Source organism: Amphichorda felina, assembly GCF_050947745.1.
Source record: "Amphichorda felina strain 45539 chromosome Unknown scaffold_5, whole genome shotgun sequence".
Classification (NCBI taxonomy): Eukaryota; Fungi; Ascomycota; class Sordariomycetes; order Hypocreales; family Bionectriaceae; genus Amphichorda; species Amphichorda felina.
In genome coordinates this window covers 2,939,918-2,964,641 of record NW_028145045.1, presented here as the reverse complement: position 1 = coordinate 2,964,641, position 24,724 = coordinate 2,939,918, and the positions used below count along the sequence as shown (strand labels likewise).

Below are 24,724 nucleotides of genomic sequence, written 5' to 3'. Positions count from 1 at the left end.
AAAAATCTCTCCAGCACATCTGCATCACCACCACTTGGCTCCAGTACCTCGCTGTCCCCCCTTGGACGCTGCCCGCTGTTGACGCCTTCTTATTCGACCTCTTTTAAGTTTTGCGCCTGCCTATCTCTTCCTATACAGCACTTCGCTCAAGGTGAGTTCCCCACTGTTTCCCCGGCCTCGCAGTGTCGCGCCGGAGCACCACCGCGGTGAGAGGCGCAAAAGCCGCATCCCGTTCGCCAGCGACCTTGCCGTGCTATGCGCTTGATACCACCTATACGCATTGCCTATCCCCCCTACGCTCGGTGAAAGAGGATGCCATGCATATTTAGCTGTGGACACGGTCAAACCGGCAACTTGGGGACATGCTGACAGTTTGCGACAAGTATACCTCCGTACCATCACCACCACAACCTCTCTAGCCACAACCGACCCTAGACGCACAACAAACGAAAGTGTTGGCTTGCTTTTCCCTTCGGTTCGTCACTCCAATGCGGTATACTCCTGTTGTATTTCCGCTATATTGTGGTGAATGAGCGAATCACATCCGTCGCGTACCCTGCCATATTCGAATTGCTCTCCTACGAGTAGTCCCTGGTTAGTCGCTTCGGGCCGGGGCGTATTATACTCGATCAGTTTCTGAAACATCTTAGGCTCTCTTGGCATAAAATTACTTCCCCTCCTCCGTCGACCGCGAGAAAGCAGTGATCAAATCGGACCGGGGACTGTTCGTTGGACATTGCCACGATCACGAAGCTTAGTGTTTCGCGCGACGTTGCTGACGAGAGGCGCCACTCCCCAGCTTCGACCGTGACGAAGCTATCCGACCGACGACGGCTCCCAAACCAAAGCACGAACTACAGAAAAAAAAATGAACGGAGACCAGCCGACCGACGAGCAGAAGCCCCCGCTGGCCTCGCCGACTAACAGCACTAATGGCAGCAACCTCATGGCAAAGAAGCGCAAGAAGGAAGGGTTGAAACCTATTATAACCAACGAGGGCGGATCCCAGCAGCAGACATTTGGGTACGTATAATCGGCTCTCCTTTCAGCGGCATCTCCATTTGCGTTGTTCCGTTTCTTTGTCTTGCAGTTGCCCTGTTCTCTTCCGCACCTCCTCCACCCCCACACCTCGTCGGCGGCAGCTCTGGTGGGATGGCCCCCTCCATCTCCAATGAGCACCATACACTTTCTTCTCTGCCGTTTCTGCACTATGACTTTAGCACTTGACATTGTCATTTTGCCTCGATACGTCTTGTTCAAGGAAGAAACAGGCTTCTTTGCTCTCTTCTCAACCTTACACTCTCTGGCATGGCCGTATCGCATGTTGCAAGTCTGCAATTTGGTGGTAGCCAGATCGAAACCCACCGCCGACCGGCAGGGCCCCTGGTTCACGAGGCTGTTTAGGGCGGGGCGGAGCTCGTCCAGTGACGACTTTGCTGATGGCTCGTGCTGGGGATGCATTACTGCGCAGGTCATTCTGGTCGCAAAAGGAGCTGGAATGGGCCAGTTGGAACGGAAGACTCGTCTCCCCAGCACCCAACCAGCCACCAGATTTGGCCAGATGGTTGTTCCTGTGCTCGAATCGTGGTGCTGGTGGTGGCGCTAGAGCTGGCCTGCCTGGCAGCCGGTGAGCGTCTGAGCGTCTAAGGGAGCATGCCCGTCGACTGGCTGGATTGGCTGGTGGCTAAGTGGCCCGTCCTGTTCTGCATCGGTGCGACGCGCTGGGCCAAGGTGCCGATTGCGTGGGCCGGCCAATGCCACCTGATGCACATCTGCTGGTGCTGGTGCTGGTGCTGGCCCGTCCTCGTCCATTGTCTCGTCCCTTTTGTGCCTTGGGCATTTGCAGTCCAAGTCTCAACTGCCTTACCAGCTCTCTCCACAGTCCACACTTCGCCTCCATGCCCGCCCGCTCCTCAACCTCTCTTCAGCCCATACCACAAAAGCCCTCAATCGACGGCGCACCTGCCCGCGCTCGTTTTTGCCTGCCGCCAGAGACCTTGTCATTGCATCGACAGGTTTCGCCACGGGCCGCCACCGTCTCCGTTGCCTGTCTATCCCAGGCTCGTTGCGGTGCGCGAAGCATCGCCATGTAGATGGGCAAAATGAGTTTTCTTAAAACAAGGTTTCGCTCCCTCCATCCAGATGTTTTGGCGCCAACTTTGATTGCTTTCAAACCCCTTTCCTTCGGGAAGCCCGCTCCTATGCTTCTTGCCCGGCCTTGTGACACCACGCTTTGCTGCCGCAACCAGGTGGTGCATCTCTTTCTGCGCCCCGCCATCCGCCCCCCTCTCTGACTTCGCCTCCATCCCCACCGCCCTCATCGTTGCTACCCTGCTTGCCTGCTCGGCCCCGTGTGTGGGATACGATTGGAGAGATAATTTTGCTGACGATTCTGGGCTTGTCTTCCAGATCCCACCAAATTTCATCAACCATGACGCAGTCGCCATCGTCATCGTCCATCGACGAGCCCGCCGAGAACACGGCCGATGAGGAAGATTCTGAGGATTACTGCAAGGGTGGCTACCACCCCGTGCAGGTCGGCGAGAAGTACAAGGACGGAAAATACACAGTCGTTCGCAAGTTGGGCTGGGGGCATTTTTCTACCGTCTGGCTGTCGCGAGACAACACAAACGGCAAGCACGTCGCTCTGAAAGTTGTCCGTTCCGCAGCGCATTACACCGAGACCGCTATCGACGAGATCAAGCTTCTCAACAAGATAGTTCAGGCCAAACCTGACCACCCCGGCCGGAAACACGTCGTCAGCCTCCTCGACTCATTCGAGCACAAGGGACCCAATGGCACCCACGTCTGCATGGTCTTCGAAGTCCTCGGCGAGAACCTGCTCGGTTTAATCAAGAGGTGGAACCACCGCGGCATCCCTATGCCGCTGGTCAAGCAAATCACGAAGCAGGTTCTCTTGGGGCTGGATTATCTTCACCGCGAATGTGGAATCATCCACACCGACTTGAAACCGGAGAATGTGCTCATCGAGATTGGCGACGTGGAGCAGATTGTTAAGAAAGTTGTTAAAAGCGAGCCGGTGGAGAAGGAGAACAACCGTAATGGTCGTCGTAGGCGGAGGACTCTAATTACTGGGAGCCAGCCTCTGCCCTCCCCACTGAACGCTGGTTTCAACCATGCCAACTTATTTCCCCAGTCCAGCGCACAGGCGAGCCTGGCGGGTATGCTCAATGACGGTATGCGAAAATCACCTCTGCATCTAGCTCACATTGCTTTGCAGGATGGGAACTGACTGGCGGCAGGATCTGGCAAGCCAAAGGAATCGTCTAGATCGGCCGACGAAGCGCAGAAGCAGAGGGAGAAGAGCGCGTGAGTTCCCTGGCCAGATCCGCCACGTTCTTATACTTACTTGTACCTTGTTAGCGATGTTCTTTCTCGCGAGGTGTCGGGGATATCCCTCGATAAGTCGAGCGGCTCCGGTGCTTCTGCCGGGGATAAACGGAAGGCAGAGGATCCGCATGCTTTTGACATCATCAGCGTCAAGATTGCAGATCTTGGAAACGCCTGTTGGGTGAACCATCACTTTACCAATGACATCCAAACGAGACAATACAGGTCGCCTGAGGTGATTCTCGGAGCTAAATGGGGAGCTAGCACTGATGTTTGGAGCATGGCTTGCATGGTTCGTCAATAATAGGGCTCGGATTTGAACGGACTATTACTGACGGGACGTTAGGTGTTCGAACTGATCACGGGCGACTACCTATTCGACCCTCAATCGGGAACGAAATATGGCAAAGACGACGATCACATTGCCCAAATAATCGAGCTACTGGGGCCATTCCCCAGATCACTTTGCAGCACCGGAAAATGGAGCCAAGAGATCTTCAATAGAAAGGGCGAGCTGCGGAATATCCACCGGTTGCGCCATTGGGCTTTACCCGACGTTCTTCGTGAAAAGTATCACTTTAAGGAGGATGAAGCCAAGCGCATCTCGGATTTCTTAACCCCGATGTTGGAGCTCATACCCGAGAAGCGTGCCAACGCTGGCGGCATGGCTGGTCACGCCTGGATGGAAGACACGCCGGGGATGCAGGGGATGAAGCTCGAAGGTCTCGAGGTTGGAGGACGGGGCGAGGGCATCGACGGTTGGGCGACGGAAGTGAGGAAGCGATAAATTTAGCCTCTGTACCTCCGAGAACTGCCTCGGCAGCCTTTGGAGCGTTGCTAAGGGTAGGCAGCTTTGCTCCTCACACGACCACGCAAGGGATGTGTGAGCTCAGCTGTATATGGCTGAAGGAGGTACTGGGCTCTTTGTCTCCGAATGGGACTGTCAGATACTGCGAAATGTATGGGCCACCAACGACAGTACAGCATGGTGCCTCCCCGCCAGCCGTGGGATTGGGTATAACCCGTGGCGCGGGAGTTGTTGGGCCTCTTGTTTTTTTGTGGGATGCCTTGGTTTGGTATATGGGATCAAAGATCATGATTGCATGATGGTGGAAAGACATGATAGACTCGTTTCTTGCATGGTCGAAAGACACTTTTGACAGCAGCCGATGGTACATAGCATGGAGAACCTTGGAAATGTCCCGAGGTTCGATGAAGTAACCCTGGATTCCAATGGTCGCAGCCAACGTTCTACCTTGTGGCCTAGGGCTGTGTGCCTATCTGTATCTTGGGCTCGATACCCAGGCACAGCGATATACAGAAGCATGGATGAATCCTGGCCGTATCCTGGTGGCTGGTGGAGCAAGTGGCCGAACTACACGTGTGAGTTTTGCCTTTCTTTTTGGAACTCTTGGGAATTCTCTTTTGTACCTGTAACAAAATCATTTGAAATGCAATACGACGCCTCCGCCAAAGCCAGTCCTCTATCATCTCCCTTGTTTTCATTTTGTGCTCTGTGCTCGGCGCTTCTTGACCGAAGCTGCAGGACCATCTTCCGTATCCACATTCTCCTCACTGCTGCTCTCGCTCGCATCCCCAGCCTCGCCCCCTGAGGCTCCTTCCACTGCGGCCTTCTGCTTTTCGCCGAGGACCTCCCGTACGATTCTGTGTCCTTCATCTTCCGCGACCTCGCCGTTGAGCGCACCGCAGGCCATGCAGCGCCACGTGCCCACGTCCCCGAGACTCTTGGCCCCGGGGGGTGCCTGGCCGTTAACAAGGCGGCAGGCGCGACAGATGAGGACGATGCGGTTCTTGGGCGCCGTCTCATCCTCACCGAGGAGAACGTCAAAAATGCGGTCGTACCAGTGGGACTCGGGGGCTATGGGGGCAGCCGGCGGCTGGGGGAAGGGGTACGGAGGATGGGCCTGAAGAGGAGGGGCATGGGTGTATTCGGCGTTGGGGGCGAACTCGGCGCCGGGCTCTAGGGAACCGTTCTCGAGTGGTGGCTGGGGCATCATGGGAGGCCCTTCTGGCCGCCTCTGGATGTTGGCGGTAGGAGGAGGGGCCATGGATGTGCGGCCCGGCACGCCCTGGCTCTGCCTATCCTTCTTCTCCCTCGGGTGCTGGCCGTCTGTGCCATCTTCGCCGTCTCCGCTGACGGTGCTCTTCTTCTTGCCCCGCCCTGGCTTGCCATCTGCGCCACCGTACTTCTCAATGAGCTCCATGGTGGAGTCGTACTTTGTCGCCTCCTTGAGCTTCTGGATCGTCTTTTCCCGCTCCTCCTGCTGCTCTGCAAGTCGTGCGGTAAGGGTCTCGATTCGGAAGTTGTAGACCGCAGTCAGGGAAGTGCGCGTCCCGTATATTCTGTCGGGTTGTTAGTCGGGCGCGTTCAACTTCTGGTGTGTAGCGAGGCTTACATGACGGGGCCGCCGGCCAGACCCGTCCACTCGTATGCGCCCATGTTCTTATATCCCACGACGAGTATGAGAACAATGGCGTAGACAAGGTAGGCAAAGGTCAGGTAGAGGGTCCAGAGGACCTTGACGCGGCGCGAGCTGGAGCGGACCTTGTCGAGCCGGGTCTGGGTGTCGGCGATTTTGGAGGAGAGGGTGGAGAGGGTCTTTTCGAAGGACGCCGTGGAGGAGGAGTCGCGCTGGATCATGGGGTCAGCTTGGTGAGAGGTTCAGAGGTGGGAAGACACAAACCTTCCAGGGCCAGAAGGACACCATTGTGACGAGATCAGCTCAATGAGCGCCGATGTCCTGGGGAAGGAAAGTTGACAACTAGAATAAGAGTTCCACGGTCTGGGGCACACCGCTATCACCTGGCTGACGCTGGTTTGACGCGCAGCGGCGGTGAGGGGTTGGGTGGTGGTCGGGCGCGAGGATGATGTGGAAGCTCGAGACGGATTGTGGATTGTGGATTGAGACTGTGACCTCACTAACTGCCACTGCCGTTTGCCGTTTGCTGGCGTGGCGGTGGAGTCGCAGGGCAGGCTGCAGCATGAGCCACAGGGTCCTGGGACTGACTGAGCTTCACCAGCCACCGGCACTAGCCTCAATTTGTTCGCAGCGGAGTGTTGGGGGTTGAGTCTCCCCGGTTGGCTGAGTGCCACGCTGCTTTCCGGATTCTGGGGAGTTTAGTGGCCGAATGGCTGCGTCAGGGCGCTGCCACCGCTAAACAGGTGAGGTGTGCTTTTGGAACTTCCATTGCGAACGTTGTCAATCTCACCCCAACTCACCTCTTCTTAATCCCCTACACTCCCTTTAACTGCGAGTTAATGACAATGCTGCAAATGCCTTCTTAGACGTCTGTCCTTCAAACACATATTTCTTCTCCTTCCTGTATCATTCTTTATTTGCGGCAGCTTTGTCTTTTTTTTGTTGTTGCGCATTCCCGCATTCGTGGTAGTGACGGTCTGGTACACGGGGATCGGTGTGGATAGGAGAGCCACCATGTTCTCAGTAGGTGATCCCCCATCGTCGCGTCTTTTCGAAGGGATGAAATGCTGACTGGTTGCCCATCTTGGTAGCGCATCCGGGGCGCCATCGACCGCACCATTGCCGAAGAACAGGCTCGCCAGAAGACCTTCTCCGACCAGACGCCAACCCGATCGGCCTCGACGTCGTCGCGCGGGAACGGAGCTGGCAGTGTCAGATCCAAGAGGCCAAGCAAAGGGAGCACTGATTTCTCGGCGACGGACGGCGCTCCGAATCCTGACCCCGCTGTGTTTGAGGCTGCCTTTGTCATCGACGACAGCGACGAGCCGAGCCGGACTGGCACGCCGAAACCTAACCCTTCCGAGAAGGACACAGGCGGTGATGAACCCAACAAGATGGACAGTATGAATGGGGAGAAGGCCGCCGATAAAGGCGAGACGAAGAACGACAAGACTGGCGCGGAGGCGGACAAGGGCAGCCAGGATGATCCTTCCAAGGAGAAGCCGTCTGTCGATCCTGCTGCACCGCCCGCGACATCCGAATTGCCCCACGAGATCAAGCAGAGATTGCGCAAGCTAGACAAGCTCGAGGCAACCTATCCCGGTAGGCAACTCCCCTTCCATACGCCAGCCTGGGTGGCCGGGTCTAACAATTGTGATTGTAGAGCTGCTACGATCCTACAGGGTCGCACATCGCCGCGCTACCGCCATCGAGCCGTTCGAGAGGGCGCTCCGAGAGAACACACCGCTCACATCGATTGGTGATCCGAGTGCCCTGATCGAGTACCTCAACCAGCTCAACCTCCGAGGAGACATGGTCATGGAGGAGTTGAAGAGGGTCTCTGCCGAGAAAGATGAGATGAAAAAGAAGCACGAGGAGAGCGAGCAAAAGGTAAAAAAGTTGGAGGCGGATCTAGCAGCGGCCAAAGCCGGCGAGCCCGCGGAGACCAGCGGTGAGCAACCCGAGACGCCCCGACAATCGACTGATGACAAGAACGAGAGTACGGCCCTCCCGGAAAAGGTCAAATCTCCGGTCGCATCTGTCATTGGCATGTTCTCCCCAAAGCAAAAAGAGGCGCAAGAGTCCGAGGATACGGATGATGGCGGTGACTTGTTTTCTTACGACCAAGAGTTCCCGCAGCTCCAAGCCGACTTGAACTCCAAGACGGAGGAGATCGAGACACTTCGCGGAGAGATTGATGGCTTGAAGGAGGAGCTCAACGTTGCCAAGGAGAACAGCGCCGGTCTGGTGGAGAGCTTGGAAAAGGCAACGAGGGAGCTCAGCGAGTCGCGCGATGCCTCGGCCTCGCAGGACTCCTTGCAAACGCAGCTGGATGCCCGCAACAAGGAAATCGCAAGTCTGAACGAGCGTCTTGAGGCCTCTCAATCTCAATTGAAGGGGCTCGAGACGAAGCTGGACTCGGAAACGAGCGACCATGCTGCCAAGGTGAAGGAGATGGAGGCGACGTTGGCTACGTCTGACAAGCGCGCTAGTGAGCTCGACGCAGAATTGGTCAAGGCCTCCAATGCGAAGACTATCTCCAAGAAACTCATCGACGATCTCAACGCTCAGATCGATACCTTGAAGAAGGAGAAAACAGCGAGTCAGAACAAGATCGATGAGCTGACCAAGGATCTCAAGAACCACCCAACGGCCAAGGCCGAGCCCGCACCACCAGCATCGCAACCTACGGCTGGCGCTGGAGGCGCGACTAGTGGTTCTAAGAACAAGAAGAACAAAAAGAAGAAGGGCAAGGGAGGCGCCGGGACTGCCACTGCACAAGTCTCGGAAGCGGCGACAAGTGAGACTGCTAGAGTCGAGCAGGCTCCAGGCTTGACTCAGGAAGTTTCCGATAATACTGGCTTAGAGGCTGAGATTGCTAAGCTAAAGGAGGAAGTCTCGAACAAGGATGTGCAGATCGAGAGGCTATCTAAGCAGCGCAAGACGGAAGAAGATCTCCGTGAAGAGATTGAGTCCCTTCAGGAGAACCTACTCACCATTGGCCAGGACCACGTCGAGGCCAAGGAGAAGATCAAGGCTCTCGAGGCCGAGAAGGTGGAGCTCAAGAACCAGATCGCTGAACTGGAGAAGAAGATGAGCTCCTCTGCTTCGGAATCCAAGGCCAGCGGCAAGCTCAAGGGCGAAATGGACCAGCTACGAAAGGAGTACGACGACCTGAAGGAGAAGTCGGCTACTCTGCAATCTGATCTCGGTGCCGCACAGCAGCTTGCGCAGAACCGCTTCAAGGACCTGAGTGATCTGCGTGAGGTGCTGCAGAAGGCACAGCCCGAGCTCAAGAGCCTCCGCCAGGAATCGGCGACGCTTAAGACCACCAAGGAGGAGCTGGCGGCCAAGACCAAAGCGCTCAAGGACCTGGAGAAGACGGAAAAGGACTTGAAGCGCGACCTGGTCAAGGCGCAACAGCAGGCCTCGGACCGCCAGTCTGAGGCCAGGGCCCTGCAGGATAAGCTGACGGCGGAGGGGAGCGCAAAGGCGAAACTCGAGGACGAAAAACGCGTGGCAGGACGGGACCTCCGACGCTCGGAATCCGAGAGGGCAGAACTGGCCACCAAGGCAGAGAATGCGGAAAAGGAGCTGGCCAAGGTACAGGACGAGGTTTCCAAGCTGCGGCCGCGCGTCAAAGAGCTAGAAGAGCAGATGCACAAGCTCAAGCGAGCCCAGGCTGGAGCGCAGGAAGAGGCCGATTTCAAAACGCAGCAGTACACCAACGCTCAGGGATTATTGAGCAGCATGCGAGATCAGACGGCCGAGATGTCGGTGCAGCTCAAGGAGTCCAAGTCCCAGGCCGAAGCGCTCGAGGAGGAGCTAGCTGAGGTGCAGCGTCTACTGCAGGAGCGCACGCGCGAGGGCGAGACGATGCGCCGATTGCTGGCCGACGTGGACGAGCGCGCCGACAGCAAAGTGCGGGACATGCGGAACCGCATGGAGGCGGCTATCGAGGAGCGCGACCGCATCGAGGACGAGTCGAGCACTCTAGCGCGCAGGAGGGCCCGCGAGACGGAAGAGCTCCGGGGCAAGATCCGAGAGCTAGAGCGTGAGGTTAAGACGCTAGGCCGCGAGCGCGACGAGCTCGAGGAGCGGGAGAAGGAGTGGCGGCGCCGTCGAGAGGAGCTCGAGTCGATCGAGGAGAAGGCTGAGGCTGAGACGGCCGAGATGCGCTCCACCGTGTCACAGCTGCGATCTGCACTGGACGCCTCCGAGGGCCAGGTGCGCGACGCCGAGAAGCAGCGCGTAGAGCTGCGCAAGCTGCTGGACGAGGCGCGACAGCGGTACGAGCGTGTCCAGAAGGAGCTCAAAGGCACACAGGCGCGGCTTGCGGTCGGGTCGAGCCGCAGCTCCATCGACTCGAACCGCAGCGGCTTGACAGCTAACGGTGGTGGTGGATCGGCCCTTGGCGGAGGGGACATGATGTATCTCAAGACGATCCTGCTGCAGTTCCTAGAGCAGAAGGACCGCAAGCTACGGGGGCAGCTGGTGCCGGTGCTGGGCAAGCTGCTCAAGTTTGACAAGTGAGTAACTATACTCCCCCCCTCGTACGGGGACCAAATCATAGGGGGAATTTGGAAAGCTAACAGCAATATCAGGGCGGACGAGCAGAAGTGGCTGAATGCGGTGCAGCACATTGAAGTGCGGTAGAAGGGGGGCTTAACCCGTGGCATCGTTGTATTGTAAGCCTTGTTAGAATGCTATTGGGTGAAGTCAGTCTGTGCTAGGAAGGACGATAATATCATTAGTGAGAATGATCAAGATCATGATGTTTACGGCTTCATCCTGGCTTCACACTGCTGGTATATGGGATGTAGCTACTGCCCGCCTAGATTCTGTCCCTCTCAATATCTAGCCAAGCGGGATAGATCATGGAAGCAATATGAACAGTCCAGCTAGGTACCCATTCGCATTTGCGGTAAACAATGAAAAGGATAGTGAAGAGATGGGTACACGAGGCGAGGTGTGGGGGTATATCAATGGACATATGTATTCGTAACGTAGTTGACAAAGCCCGGCTAGTCCAGTTATCGTAGAAATGAACTATGCATCCAAAGCGAACGCTCATAATATCTTGCAAAAATGCTCCCAAAATCCGATGAAACCATATCCTATAACATGAGCCATGGTATTCAAGATGCCCCAAAGTAACCAAAACAATTCTGACCAGCAATAGATCCCGATACATTTAAGAGGACTTGGCCTGGACAACCAGGAGATCGGCCTTGATGCTGGCCCCGATGAGGACACCCGCCGCACTACCCAGGCAGTCAATCAGCTCGCCCGAGGCCTGGAAAGGAGCCTTGACCCCGTGGGACAGCGCGCCAGCGGAGCCGCGGCGGCCGAGGACGATGAGGTTGTTCCAGGCCACATCGCCCGAGTCCTCGCGGAGGGAGGAAGATGCCGACGCCACAAGCTCCTCGCCAGCTTCGTTGCTGGGGGCGAACTTGAACTCTATGCGAGCGGCCACGGCAGCAGGGAGCAGGCCGGAGATCCGATCGAGGTACTCGCGGTCCTCGGAGGATGACGAGGAGTCGTCGCCCAAGATGTGGAAGACGGTGGCGGTAACCTCCTGCCGTTCACAGAGCTGCAGGACCAACATGAGGGCGAACCTGTCATCCTTGCCACCAAAGAACGGCAGGATAATGCGCTGGGCTTTGTTCTTGACGGGCAGGGGTTGGATGGCGCGGTGAATGTCACTGAACGAGTAGGCTCGCTGCGGCTTAGGGCGCTCAGGGGCCTGGGCAACCTCATGCGAGCTGCTGCCAGTGGGGAAGAAGATGGCGATGTTGTGTTGGGTGGAGGAGAGGATAGATTTGGTAAAGGCAATGTAGGAGGATGCTAGTTTGTTCTCGGAAAGGAACGCCTGCGAGTCGCCTAGATTGCCTGTTCCGCTCCAGGGGAGGAGAAGAAGATCCGATGAGATATCGGACGACTTCACCAGCAGGGCCTCAGAGAAGCGGCTCTCTGGCATGGTGGCAACTTCGCCGGAGACGGCGAGCCTGAGAATCTGCCCAACTGTGCGCCACGTGTTGACGACGGGATCTGTTCTGGTGTAGTCCTCGACCTCGGATACGGTCATGACGGACGAGTCACGATCGCCAAGTTGTAGCAGACGCAGACCGTGGGCTCTGACGGCCCTGCTGGGCGGCGAGGTAGATTTTACTGTTTCAACGATACCCTCCTGCTTCCCAGCGACCTCGGACCTGTCGCTGTCAGCATCCTTGCCGAACAGAGACACCAGGCCCAGCAATCCGGGCATATTCTCAAGCCTCAGGTACACGAGGAGTTGTCCGATGCGGTTATTAGCAGGGTGGTCCTTTTGCACGGCATCCTCACCACCGGTAGGCGTCTCGCTGTCCCAGTCAATCTCACCACGCTTCCAAGCCGCCAGCTTCTTCTGGTACCATGGTGGGTACAGGAAGGTCACAATAGGGGTGGTTGCAAAGGTGGTGAGGAGGGCCATAACAACGAAGATGGTGAAGGTCCTCTGGCTGAGGATTTGCGCCTGCAGACCAATGTTCTAGAGGTGATTGTCAGCAGCTATCCATTTCTTAGAGCTAGCGGTGTTCTTACGAGCACAATGAGCTCCACGAGGCCCTTGCAGCTCATGAGAGCCCCGATGGTGAAGGCCTCGCGCCACACGATACCACTGAACCGGGCAGCGAGGGTTGCGCCGATAACCTTGGTCGCGAAGGCCGTTATAGTGACGGCAACGACGTAACCCCAAGTAATGCCACTATCAAGAAGGCCCAGATTGGTCTTGAGACCTGATAGAGTGAAATAGAGAGGGAGGAACAAGGCGCCAATCAGATCCTCGAGTTTCTCAGTAACCTTGATGGTAAAGCTCCTCTCACGCGGAACAATGAGGCCAACCATGAACCCACCGAAGATGGGGTGGACGCCTATGATGCCCGTGAAGAATGCTGAAGCGAGGGCGATGAGGAGAATCAAGGCAATCATGCTCTGAGAGGGGCCATGTTCGAGGTTACCCGTGCGCTGGAGGAGCCAGCGGAGGGCGGGCTTGACAGCGTAGAGGAGGAAGAGGAGGTATCCGAAGCACGCCAGAAGGATCCACAGCGAGGATAGACCACTGCCAGCATTTGCGAGGGTGACGCAAAGAGCGAGGAGAATCCAGCCTGTCCGTGGTGAGCTATTGTCTCAAACCCCTTCCAAAACACAAGGGATTAATTATACTCACCGATAACATCGTTAGCAACACCGGCCGAGAGGGTAATGACACCGGCCGTGGTTCCAAGGAGATTCAGCTCTGTCAAGATTCTGCACAGAACAGGGAAAGCCTACGCGGACGAAGCTGTTAGAACCAAACCACTTCACGCGGAAGACGCATCAGAACTCGAGGGAGCATACCGTGATGGCAATGGCCACACCAATAAAGAGCATATAAGTGGTAAACTCGATATGGACGATGCCGGGATCGGAGCGGAACTGGTTGTACAGGCCCCAAGCCAGAGCGCAGCCGATGGCAAAGGGCAGCGCAAGGCCGGCAAAGGCCACCGCCGAAGCGATGCGCCAGTTGCTAACGAGGAATCTAACGTCGGTCTCGAGACCAATGAGGAAGAGATAGAGGACGAGACCTAGATTGGCGACGAGGGTCAGGTTGGGGATGGAGTCGGCGGGGAAGATGGCGTCGCTGAAGCCCGGAATATGGCCCATAACGGAGGGCCCGAGGATGATGCCACCAATGACCTCTGCGATGACACGAGGCTGGCGGATCTTGGAGAGGGGCCAGTGGAGGAGGTGGCATATGATGATGATGAGGCCGGCCTATATATGGTAGGACGAGGCTGTGAGCTGGGCACGGCGGACGAGTAATTGGTGGTAACTGCTCACCTGGATGATGAAGATGATGATGGGGTCCTTGGGGTTGTACACAGACGGGTTGGCGCCCTCAATGACGCCAGCCTGGGAGGGAGCTCTGTCGCCATCTTCAGCGGCGGCGCCGGCCCGCGCCAGCAAAGTCGTGAGAGTCGACATGGTGGTTTCTGTGCTGTCAGTGACTCACAGAGGGATCTCTGTCGGTCTGATCGGGGGGATTGTAGCCAGGCACCAGGGCTGGGCACCAAGGCGGGACAGACGTGGTATGGCAACAGAAGAACAGTCGGTGCATGAGAAGGAGAGGACAGGGCTAGTATTATCCCTACGTGCTGATGCTAGGTAATTAAGGTAAGCTGCTAGCTGGTGGTGTTGGTAGCCTGTTTGGTGCCATCAGACAATGGATGCGGCCGCACCGCCTTCCAGGGTAGTCCCAGGGCAGCTGAGGGGCCCCAGCCGCCTCCGGCCTCCCATCCATAGGATCCGTGGATGGCGCAACCGTCAGAGAGGGAAACGCGCAACGCGCCAATGCTGACCACAGGCCAGCCAACGCCAATCTGGGGCTAGAATTCAATTTTGGGTGAGAGAGGAGACTCTCCTCACTCCAGCCTCCCCGCACGCGCCAACCAGTTAATGCTCCCACCAGAGCTCCCCCCGTTCTATCCATGGGTGCCTCCCCAGTGGCTGAGAGGCCGCCAAGCGCCCCACGGTCCAGAAAACAAGCTCAAAGCCAAGCGATGCAGGCTGGCAGTGGCCTCCTCCATCTCTTCCAGGTTGCCCTCCTCCCCTCTGCCTGGCAGCGTCTGCTGGGCCTCCAACGCGCTCGCATGTGATGGCATTTCGTGACCGAGGGGCGTCCGTGGTTTGGCGCGGCGCAATGAGATGCAATGCTAGTTGATATTAGATGCAATGACACACTCCCACGTGAGGTGTCAATAATTGCGGATCTCGAGTCGAGACCTGTCTGTCTTGACTCTCAAGTCTCAACCACGGCTGCACGGCACTGCCCAGAGTCGACCCTTGCAGGGTCATGCACCAGTCATTCACAACCTCATCAAAGAATCCCAGCAACAAACATCCCTGCGTCATTTTGTGACCAACTCGCCGTCAATATGGCTCTCTTCTTTCGTCTGCATTTTGTAGCAATTTTGCATATGCACTGCTTGCTGACCCTGGGGTGCCAAGGTGAACCTGTAAACTCGTACAACAGGCGGTCAGTCGGGGGGTGCCTCAGGCTTCCTGTATCAACTAGGAACATGGAAAGACAGGCAATGACATCACGGGTTTCACAATGGGGGAAAGCTGGAAAGACCCCACAAGAATGCAGATGCTTCAGGCGGAAGGTGCATGCCGTAGGCCAAGTGAACTGACGATTCACGAACCCCGTCGCCCTGAGAATTGCCCTCCCATCTTCCCAGTACTCAGAGTACGAGTAGTCGAATACGGACAGCAACAATAAGCATCCTTCTCACGCCCAGGCATCTACGAGAACCAATGGTCCGGTGCACCACCATCATCTTGGCATCTGTCCATCCATCCATTACTCGCTCTGCCCCTCCTCCGCCTCCCGCCCCCTCCACTGTAGAGGCCACGAGGACGTTCCCCCTGTTGTTCGACGTCACCTCACACCTCCAAACAGACACGCGTGCCGTCTCCAACATCAGCTGTGGGCTGTGTTAGCATGGGATGCATTATCAAACGTGGGGTACCGTGGGCGATGAGTCGCTACAGATAAAATTGTGTGATCGAATTCGATCCCCAGAACGCCCACGTGTCATGCTAACTAGTATGTCGTCTCTCATCCCACGTCTCAGATGCGGTGAGTTGTGTCACCGTGTGACTCTGATCCCGACTCACTAGGCGCTCACTCTAATTCAACCTCAATGAGGCTCTCCACCCCCCTATCAGCGCTCCAGATTTTGACAATCTTCAGGCCAACCTTCTTCTCAATGAGCTCGTACCAGTCTGCCTCGGTGCGCTCCCGTGCGCTTAGGGTTGCGAGCATCGTCATATCCAACGCCGACGACTCCCACCACGCTCCGGTTGTCGGGATCACGTTCTCGTTGATGAGAACCTTGCTATACCCTGGACGCATCGCCTCCTTCACGCGTGACAGGATCCTCTCGCACACGCTGTCGGGCCAGTCGTGCAGGCAGCTATGCATGTAATATGCCCGAGCCCCTGATGACCTCTGTTAGTATCCGGAGGGCCCAAAACAGCCCCGAGTATGGGAGTGGCAAGACTGACCTTTGATCGGCTGCTCTGTGAGGAAGTTGTACTCCATGGGAATGATAGCCGGGTCCAAACCCTTGTTGTTCTGAATCACCGCAGGCAGATCCTGCAAAATCAACTTGCCGGGAGTGCTAGGATGGTACTTGCGGAACTCCTCCAGGTCATGGCCTACACTGCCTCCAATGTCTACGATCAGCACGGCGTCAGGGCTCTTGTCTGCACCTTCCACCAGGCGCTCCTGGACGGGGAAGAAGCCTGGGGCCATCCAGGGTAGCCGACCCTGCCGGTATCCACGCATGTGGTTATGGAAGTGTTTTGAATAACCCTGCTCCTCGATGAACTTGAAGAAGTTCTTGTCCGTTTTATACGCATAGTGAAGTGCAGTGTCCTGCGAATCGGCCGGGTTCTTCCACCCTCGGTTGCGGTTGAACTCGTGGAACTTGAGCTGTGAAGCTCCTGAGCTGGCGGGACTGCAATTGGCATTCGTCTTAGTGGACATGCATCAGCATTCAAGGAAGGTCCCATGGACTCACAGCGCTATATAGGCGTCTCCGACGATATCGAGGCTCAGAGATTTGGAGAAGTTGTTGGGCTGGTACTCGTCGGCACCCGTCTCGGTAACGTAGCCCATGGCTCCAAGATGGCGCATGAATCGTCCTATACGGCATTAGCTTGTTATGCAATCTAGGAGAGGCCATTTCCAGCCTCCTCACCTAGCAGGACAGGATCAACCCCCAGCTCCTCGGCCAGGTTGGCGACCTTCTGGGGCCCGTCGCCTTTGCGGGCCATGAGTTTCCACAGGCCACAATCAACACCCCAAGCAATAGCACCTGTTGCGCCCGTCTATACACGGCATCGGGGTCAGAAAGCTCACCTCACGAGCCTCCTCTCACTGTGGAATGGCTGCTCACCTCTCCCCAGATGTGCTTCATGCTTGTCTCTCGGGGCGTCTCCAAGGCCAGCATGATGTCCCGGGCCTTGGTGCTGAGGTCTTGACGGAGCTCATGGTTGATCTCGTTGCTTGCTGTCAGGTTCATGATGCCGGCGTTGAGCTGCTTGAGGAGAATTTGGACAGAGCCTAGGTCCCTGGGGTTCGTGGCCACGGATATGTCGATGAGTGTGTCCATGTTTCCGCTGGCTCCGCCGCCGGCATAACCATTGCTACCAGAGTGCCTGTCCGTCCTGTGTCCATTGGTACCATTGATACCGTTGTGACCATTGGCACCATTAAGTCCGTTGGCGCCTTCTCTGCCGTTATCAATCATCTCGGTAGATTTGTGGGTGGGTCTCAATGAGTTTAAAGGAGTAATATATTAGTCTCGCAAACGGGCTGGTCATTGACCTAGAGAAGAGGACTGGAGCCAGAGAGAGGCCTCATGGGGATGGACTACTAAAGAGTGATCCAAGCAGCTCGTGCCCCTCCCTCGGAGTTCATGAGCGGCATACTCTCTACTGTGCCCCAGGCCCCCAGCTGTCTCCACGAGGTCGTTGGGTCGGTCCCTGGACTCCCTGGAATCGCACAGGCCCACAGGTGATATCGCCCAACAAGGCGATTATCGGACTACAATGGGAGCGAGTGGGTACCTGGTGAGCTCTCAAGAGTTCATGAATGGACAATCAAAAGGACTAAGAGGGTGGATAGGAGCACTCAGTGACCCAAGCATGCACCAACAAGCGTCAGTCGCGCACAACAACTAAGCTTTATTTAGCAAATCATCCGCAGTTCTGAAGGCCGGCCCAGGAAACTTGTACGTACATAAGTCGCTGCGCCCGCTTCACATCGTGAGATCGGCCTCTGGGGATAATTGTTTCACCTAACCCGACTTGTTGGTCAACGAGCGCTCGCCTGGACGCTTGCCTGTGGTCTCAATCTGTGATATCGAGGTCGAACGAAGGACATATATCTTTTTCTAACAGGGCCTAGTCGGCGGTACATTTTTGGCTGTTCTGTGACAGGTGAGCTCATTGCTGCTGACATATTGTCCCGCCGTCTTAGGCACTAATGCTGGAGATTCACTAGTACTATGTAACCTATTTTCTAGGCACATACATGACATGCACCGTGCCTCTCGTGATCCGTGGCCGTGGAGCTGGACCGGTGGGCCACGTACGGACAGGCAACTCAACTGTTGGCAGTGAAGGATTTGAGAGTCAAGACTGATGACACTAGACCTGATCATGATCTCTGTCGATGTGAAGCAATGGGATCGGAATCCCTGGTGGCGGTATCGTCATAGACTTACAATGGCCACGGACGAGAGCGCTGGGCAGTCTTAAAGTGGCATGGCATTCAATGCAATCCATATGCAACTCGTTCCTCCACGCCGGGGGGGAGAAAAAAAAGGGGGGGGGGGACCAACCGGGGGCGCCATCGAACCCCAGTACCAACGTTCAGTTAATCTCGGAAGAGAGGTTCGTCTGTATCCGACCCGGCGCCGTAGTGGATTTCAAGCACTGACTAATATGTATTACCCGTAGGCATAGATACATGGTACTCGTACCTTCTCTATACTAATACCTAGGTAGGCCAATATGCTCCCTCTCCTCAGTCTCCTGACGCTGTACGTGGTGGCGGCCTGGCGGAGACGAGGCTACATGAAGCCTACAGTAGTGCCGGTAGGTACTTGACGATGCCGTCAGTGACGACATGTTGGATTTGGCACCCTCCATCGTTGCAACTTGCAAAATGCCCTAGTATTTTGGTTCTTGCTAGGTTCCACAAGAAGACGATCACAGATCTCATCTGCTCACGGGCCCCTAAAAGGTCGTCAGATTTCCGAGGGCCGCGTCAATCAGCACCCTCATCGCCGTACGATCTTGCTGGTCTCGTTAATCTCCTTGAGTCCTTGTCTAGTACGAATTTTGTACGAGAGTCCCATGCGGTGCGGAGTAGAGCGATGGGGCAGCATGCGGCACTACTCCGTTTTGGTGATGGGTCCATTTTCTACCGGCCCTGGACCAGTTGCTGGTCGGTCCAGTCCCCTGACAGCCAGGATCTATGGGACTGTCTTACCCTTAATGTTAACAGGGCGCTAGCCATGTGGAGGAGGGCAATCTGGCACTCCTGCCACTGCTGTCACTCTTTCTTGGCCATGAGTCCATGACGGCACATGGCAGTTCCGTACCGCCTGCGCCAATCCTTGGCGAGGAGTCGAACGAACTTGAGGGAACCGGTTAGGAACGCAGTCGTGTCATGGTGCTGTCTGTCCTAGAAATGGGAAGAGAGGCTCCAACGGGGCTGGCTTACTGGGAGGACTGATACGTGGGCGAAAGCACGTTGATCCTTCACGTTCCAGCCAGGCCCAAAATGGGTGTACATTGTACTATCCATACGAGTACACTGGACCATGTACGATAATAGTACTCCGTACATGGCGACAGTTCGGCATTCCCTGCTTGTGTGTGTGCGGAGCCTGGGGACTGCCCCTGGCATCGAATCGGCATTTCAGCGGCGCACAGCTGCCCACAATGGAATCGTTCAATAGGAGATGCCTTGATTACAGGTGGATATTTGAAACTGCCTACCATGGCAGGGCAGGGCCACGGCCGCCTGTGCTCTTCCATGGGGATTTGCGGAGTGGTAAATAATACGGCCTCCCACCATGATGCGGATGCAGCCACAGGCCGTCCCCCTCGTGGTCGACCGAGCAATATACGAAGCATATATATCCGACCTGTGTCAGCCGCCGGCGCAACTTTGACCCCTCGATTGAGGCGCATGCGCATTGCCTCCTCTGGCAGCCTCCTCTGGCATCCGTCGCTCCGAGGAAGGTGGACTGCCCGGCGAGGCGCACACTGCGAGCTGCTAGACTGTCAGACTCCCAAAGGGCCCGTGGTCCAAGAGGGCTGGATTTCGGCCAGATTGCCGACACCATCAGGGCTCGCGCAGTTTGGGGATCATCTCTGGTCCCCAAAGTTGTAATATAATAATCCTGCAGATCCCTGGACCCTGAGACCGACCGAGGGTCGTCTGCTGGCAGCAACACAATATGGCCGATATTTCGCACCCACCGGAGGGTACTCCCGAGTACGAAGAGTGGGCGGCCCAGAACAAGGCGCCGGCCATTATGCTGGCCTGCTGGTTCGTTATTGCGCTGGCCTCGGTCTTCGTCATAGGCCGCTACCTGATCCGGCTGCGTCTGTACAGGCAGCTCCGGAGCGACGACTACTGGTGTCTGGGCGGACTGGTACGATGAGAAAGATGAAGAAAAAGTCTGGTAGAGGGCCGCTTGCTAACTCGCAACCGCAGGTAGCCGCATATCTAGCAGCAGCTTTCACTACCGTCGCCGTCGACCTCGGCAACGGGCGCCACTTCAACCTCCTGACGAAGCACCAGCAGGAGAGGGTCATCTTCTGGACCGTCATCGCCTTCTGCCCCAGCATCTTGAGCTTTGCCCTGCCCAAGCTGGCCGTCGTGGCCCTACTCACGCGCCTCCTCAACCCCAGCCGCTTCCACAAGTGGTTCCTCTGGGGCATGGGCGTTTTCTGCCTACTCACCCTGCTGGCCACCATCGGCACCCTCGTCGGCCAGTGTCTGCCGCCCGAGTCGCAATGGAACTTTGACATTGAGGGGAAGTGCGCGCCCAAGGAGGACATTATCAAGTACAGCCTGTACGCCGGAGGTATGTTGTCAGCCTGGGGAATGGGACGAGGGAAAGGGGGTATTAATTGCACCGTCTGCTTACACCGAGTCTCCGCAGCCTTCTCAGCATTTGTAGACGTCTACCTCGCCGTCTACCCTGCTGTTGTGCTCTTCAAGCTGCAGATGAAGCTGCGCAAGAAGGTCGCCCTGATCGTTGCTCTGGGCATCGGATGCGTGTAAGTGCCAACCCTTGCGCAACGGTAATCAGCAGCTAACGCCGTGTAGCTCCGGAGGCTTTGCCATCTACAAGACGACGCAAATTCCCCACGGTTTAGGGAGCCCCGACTTTTCCTACGACAGCTCCGATCTCATTGTCTGGACACTGTAAGTCTTGATGTCCCCACACCGACAGCTCGGCTCCTCGCCTTACTAACCTCGAACTCACAGCGTCGAGGGCTGCAGTCTCATCATTGCCTGCACCATCCCCGTCCTCTCCCCACTCATGGAGATGCTCTTCAAGGGCCGCAACCCCTTTCGCACCACCCCTCGCGGCAAGAAATACTACGAGGACCTCAGCCACCAGCGGCGCACCGACGGGGCGGCGTCCATGGGCACATCGCGCCGCTCCCGCCGAAAGCTGACCGACCCCAACACCACCACCATTGACGAGACGGACAGCCAGACCCTCGTCCTCACGAAGCTGCCAAAGGGCGCCACAAAGCTGGACACGAGTATCAGGAGCTCACGCAACTTCTCGCGGCCGAGCAGGGCGCCCAACGACGGCATTTTGCGAACGGACGAGGTGACGCTCACCTTCAACTCGGATCGTTCCCGGTCCCCGTCTCCATAAAAGGGGGACGGGAGGGGGATTGAGGTTGCATTGATGGAGTTTGGGTGCTATATCCTGCTGGGAGGCCTTCTGGTAATTTTTATTTGAAAAAGAAAAATGTTGATATCTGCATAGTACATGGCATGCACATAGACTCACGTACCTATATACCCAATTCAAGTACTACTTTCATCTACGAACCGCGCGTATAGAACTTTTGCGATATACATGCACACTAAAGCATGGCTTTAACCTGAAAATGTAGTCAGTCTCCCCGATACCTGCTCCCACGTTTCGGCGCCATAAACGAGATTGGCCGTCGCCTTCATAATGTCGTCTACGGAGCCTCGGACCTGCTCCGTCGAGTCCCTCTCTCTCAGCGTGACAGAGCTGTCGCGCAGGGTGTCAAAGTCGACCGTAACGGCAAGCGGCGTGCCCATCTCGTCATTCCGCGCATAACGCCGGCCGATGGACACGGCGGACGAATCAACCTTGTTGGCAATGCCTAGGTCCTTGAGGCGACGGGCTACCAGCTTGACCAAAAGCTCCAAGTCTGGGTTATTGGAAAGCGGGGCGATGACAACTTTGGTGGGCGCCACGTGGATGGGCAGGGAGAGAACCTAGGCATTAGGATATTTAAAGATGGCACGCATCATGGGGGTATTGGGGCTTGTACCTGTCTCGCGACGTCCTGGTGCCGGTGCCAGTATACATGCTCCAGCACACCATATAGGATTCGGCCAAAGCCGAACGCCAACTCGATGATGTTTGGGGTGTATTCTCGAGTATGGTCAATGTGAGTGATCTTGCGAATGGAGCAGAGTTCTGACGGGAGGTCCACGGAGGTAACCCCATCAGAAAGCTCATCCGTGGGGATGACAATGCTGCCCCTTGCAGCCATTTCGGAGGCGAGGTTCTCCAATACGTCTTGGCTCAGGGAAGCGAGCGCCGCCTCGATCTTCTTGGTGTCCTTGCCGAATCGGGGCCCGGAGAGCTTCTTGTCCAGAGTCGCTTTCCATTTCATAGTCTCAAGAGGCTCGATGCGAGGCTCCCTTGCCACCAAGGGAACGCCCGTTGCCTTGGAGTGGGCGTCAAGGTCCCAGGCGCTGCGGTCGTTGAGCCCACCGCACTGGATCCAGCCGTAGCTGGTCAGGATCTCGGGACCCCAGCAGTCGCTGGCATAGTGCGGCATCTCGTCTGCCAGGTGGTGTCGGAAGCGCACCTTGTCCCTGTCGACACCAACGTTGAGGAGGAACAGATATGTGCGTGCGAGGAAGTACCCCAGAGTTTCGTTGCTCACCATTCCCATTTGCACAGCTTCACCGACAGACAGTCCGCTGATGGTAGCCCTGCTAGAGAGTTGTGTGGGCCTGTCGAGGAATGGCATCTCGATACCTGCCACTTCGGCGAAGCGCTCGTGGCTCAGATCGCCGAGGGGATCGACGAAATGCTCAATCTCGGCTACAAGAAACTCCCGGACTTTCAAGAGACCCCCGCGAGGCGAGATCTCGTTGTGGAAGGACTTGCCAATGCAGGCAGACGCAAAGGGTATGCGCCCATGATGAAAGTCCAAGAGCTTTCGGAAGTTGAGGATCTGACCCTGCGCGGTCTCGGGCCTCAGGTAGGCGTGAGTTGGCGAAGCGGCAGTTGGCCCGATCGTGGATTTGAACATGAGGCTGAGGAGGACTGGGTCTTCGAGTCGGCCGTTGCCGTTGGGGTTTCTGATGTCAAGTTTCTTGATGAGTTTGCCAAGCTCGGGGCCGTCGTACTGGCTAATCTGTTACACAAAACGTGAGCTTCGGATCTGCCGAGCGGCGACTAGACAGAACAGAACCTTTGCTAGAATCTCCTCGTACGCCTGCTCTGTAACAGGGTCCAACCTGGCTGATGGACCCCCATCGGTAGCAACTGATCGACAACTTGCTAGTCTCGCCTCTAGGGCGGATTGGATGATGTGGTCGGCGCGTAGGTAGTCACCCTTGACGGGATCCTTGCACATCCAAGTGGCAAACTTATCGACGTGGCCACTCGTCTTGAGGACGACCTCGGGTGTGATGGCTGCGCAATCCAGCTCGAGCATATCTTCCTCGATGATGAAGTGTCTGCGCCACCCGTTGACCATGTTGGACAACAGCGCGCAGCCTGGGGGACCATAGTCGTAGAAGCCGCGGTTGTCGCCCCGAAAGCTGGAGGAGGTCCGGTATATCTCGAAGGATTCGGTGTAGAAGAGGCGGTGCTTGAGGAGGGAGTCCAGCCGACGGCGGTTAAACAGCTGGCCCGAACGAGTAGATGTGTTTGCCATGGTGGATTATGAAGCGTCCCCTAGTGAGACTGGTTGTTGGTATGTGTAGATGCCGATGGAGAACAAATACATGAGGAGCAGCCCCTCCTTCTTTACGTATTCATCGCGAACCGACTGTAGATGCGTGTGAGTCACCTCTCTGAGATCCAGGCTGGCAGGGAGGGGGACTCGCCGAAATCGCTGCACCTCCCCGAAGCAGTTGTGATGATTGATTGATCGCCCTGGTGTCCCATGTCTCGGCTCTCGACTACAGCTACTTGATGTGATATTACTAACGGTTACTTCTACTCTTACATAGAGCTCGGGAAAACGTACCATCTCATCAGTTCGCAAACGGTAGCCGTCCGACGATAGGCAGCAGGCACAGCCTCGCAGCCCCTAGGCTCTAGAGGCTCAAGAAGGCCATCCAGAACCAGGACAATATGCCACCTTCATTGACGACGAATGTTCCCCCTGGGCAGACAGATCCAGTAGGCCACCCGATCGATGGAGTGGCGAACAATTGATATTAGGCGTCGTTACCCAATGGTCGTGGGATTAGAGTTGTCGACGGTGTTGGCCTTCGGAGATTTTAGGTGCCTTAGTTGGGATAGATCGTGGGAATGGACCCAACATTGGAACCGTCGCCATTGTTGAACCATTCATAGCCGTTAGAGAAGGAAAGTGAAGAGCGGGGAAGTCTCGTGGAGATGGGAGAGTTAAGGCGAACCAGATGCCCCGCCTCTCAGGGCGGTTCCGTTATTTCGTCACTCACTCACCTTGACCTCATCATGCCACCCTTCACTCCATTGCTATGCTCAGTACTAGCACAACGTTCACAACGTCATCCCCATCTCTCATGTAATGATGATGGTGGCGTCCGATCTCAGCCCTAGAGCTGCCCTGAAGCTCCTTCTATTATGCCCACTTAAGATTCGTCTCGTCTCCCGTTTGTCCTCCGCTCTGAGTGAATACCATCGACAACCATGATTCCCCGAAGATTGCCTCTCATCTTCCATCGGAACAAGCCTAGATTCACTACATCTACACTCGAAAGCTCTGGGCTCACCTCGAAGCAACACACCCCCATACCCTTGGCAGCCCAGTTTCACCATAACCGACCCTACAGCAGCGCCAACAAGCACAACTCTGAGCAGGCTGTGAAG

General features: G+C 56.4%; 8 protein-coding genes across 8 annotated transcripts; 4 read left to right on the top strand and 4 right to left on the bottom strand.

Moving 5' to 3' along the window:
• Positions 1-868: 868 nt before the first annotated feature.
• On the top strand, positions 869-1,631 carry SKY1_2 (serine/threonine protein kinase, CMGC; the record flags this gene model as incomplete). The annotated part of the gene is made up of 2 exons (XM_083195175.1): positions 869-1,023; positions 1,472-1,631. The coding sequence occupies 2 exons, from the start codon at positions 869-871 to the stop codon at positions 1,629-1,631; spliced, it is 315 nt and encodes a 104-aa protein (XP_083050088.1).
• Positions 1,632-2,431: 800 nt separating this feature from the next.
• SKY1_1 (kinase-like domain-containing protein) lies at positions 2,432-4,138 on the top strand (the record flags this gene model as incomplete). Its single annotated transcript, XM_083195174.1, has 4 exons — positions 2,432-3,197; positions 3,264-3,330; positions 3,385-3,643; positions 3,698-4,138. The coding sequence occupies 4 exons, from the start codon at positions 2,432-2,434 to the stop codon at positions 4,136-4,138; spliced, it is 1,533 nt and encodes a 510-aa protein (XP_083050087.1).
• A 715-nt stretch (positions 4,139-4,853) lies between these two features.
• On the bottom strand, positions 4,854-6,080 carry ACO1O0_005766 (lunapark family zinc ribbon domain-containing protein; the record flags this gene model as incomplete). The annotated part of the gene is made up of 3 exons (XM_083195173.1): positions 4,854-5,715; positions 5,769-6,004; positions 6,057-6,080. The coding sequence occupies 3 exons, from the start codon at positions 6,078-6,080 to the stop codon at positions 4,854-4,856; spliced, it is 1,122 nt and encodes a 373-aa protein (XP_083050086.1).
• Positions 6,081-6,806: 726 nt separating this feature from the next.
• On the top strand, positions 6,807-10,448 carry IMH1 (uncharacterized protein; the record flags this gene model as incomplete). Its single annotated transcript, XM_083195172.1, has 4 exons — positions 6,807-6,815; positions 6,884-7,394; positions 7,456-10,321; positions 10,388-10,448. The coding sequence occupies 4 exons, from the start codon at positions 6,807-6,809 to the stop codon at positions 10,446-10,448; spliced, it is 3,447 nt and encodes a 1,148-aa protein (XP_083050085.1).
• A 538-nt stretch (positions 10,449-10,986) lies between these two features.
• On the bottom strand, positions 10,987-13,796 carry ACO1O0_005764 (Sodium/hydrogen exchanger family-domain-containing protein; the record flags this gene model as incomplete). Its single annotated transcript, XM_083195171.1, has 5 exons — positions 10,987-12,321; positions 12,375-12,937; positions 13,000-13,099; positions 13,170-13,586; positions 13,653-13,796. The coding sequence occupies 5 exons, from the start codon at positions 13,794-13,796 to the stop codon at positions 10,987-10,989; spliced, it is 2,559 nt and encodes an 852-aa protein (XP_083050084.1).
• A 1,702-nt stretch (positions 13,797-15,498) lies between these two features.
• ACO1O0_005763 (S-adenosyl-L-methionine-dependent methyltransferase) lies at positions 15,499-17,131 on the bottom strand (the record flags this gene model as incomplete). Its single annotated transcript, XM_083195170.1, has 5 exons — positions 15,499-15,815; positions 15,882-16,336; positions 16,400-16,523; positions 16,580-16,709; positions 16,778-17,131. The coding sequence occupies 5 exons, from the start codon at positions 17,129-17,131 to the stop codon at positions 15,499-15,501; spliced, it is 1,380 nt and encodes a 459-aa protein (XP_083050083.1).
• Positions 17,132-19,855: 2,724 nt separating this feature from the next.
• ACO1O0_005762 (uncharacterized protein) lies at positions 19,856-21,298 on the top strand (the record flags this gene model as incomplete). The annotated part of the gene is made up of 5 exons (XM_083195169.1): positions 19,856-20,053; positions 20,116-20,488; positions 20,567-20,684; positions 20,734-20,832; positions 20,896-21,298. The coding sequence occupies 5 exons, from the start codon at positions 19,856-19,858 to the stop codon at positions 21,296-21,298; spliced, it is 1,191 nt and encodes a 396-aa protein (XP_083050082.1).
• Positions 21,299-21,525: 227 nt separating this feature from the next.
• ACO1O0_005761 (uncharacterized protein) lies at positions 21,526-23,579 on the bottom strand (the record flags this gene model as incomplete). Its single annotated transcript, XM_083195168.1, has 3 exons — positions 21,526-21,897; positions 21,954-23,054; positions 23,112-23,579. 3 exons carry the CDS (start codon positions 23,577-23,579, stop codon positions 21,526-21,528), a joined length of 1,941 nt encoding a protein of 646 aa, XP_083050081.1.
• Positions 23,580-24,724: the final 1,145 nt, after the last annotated feature.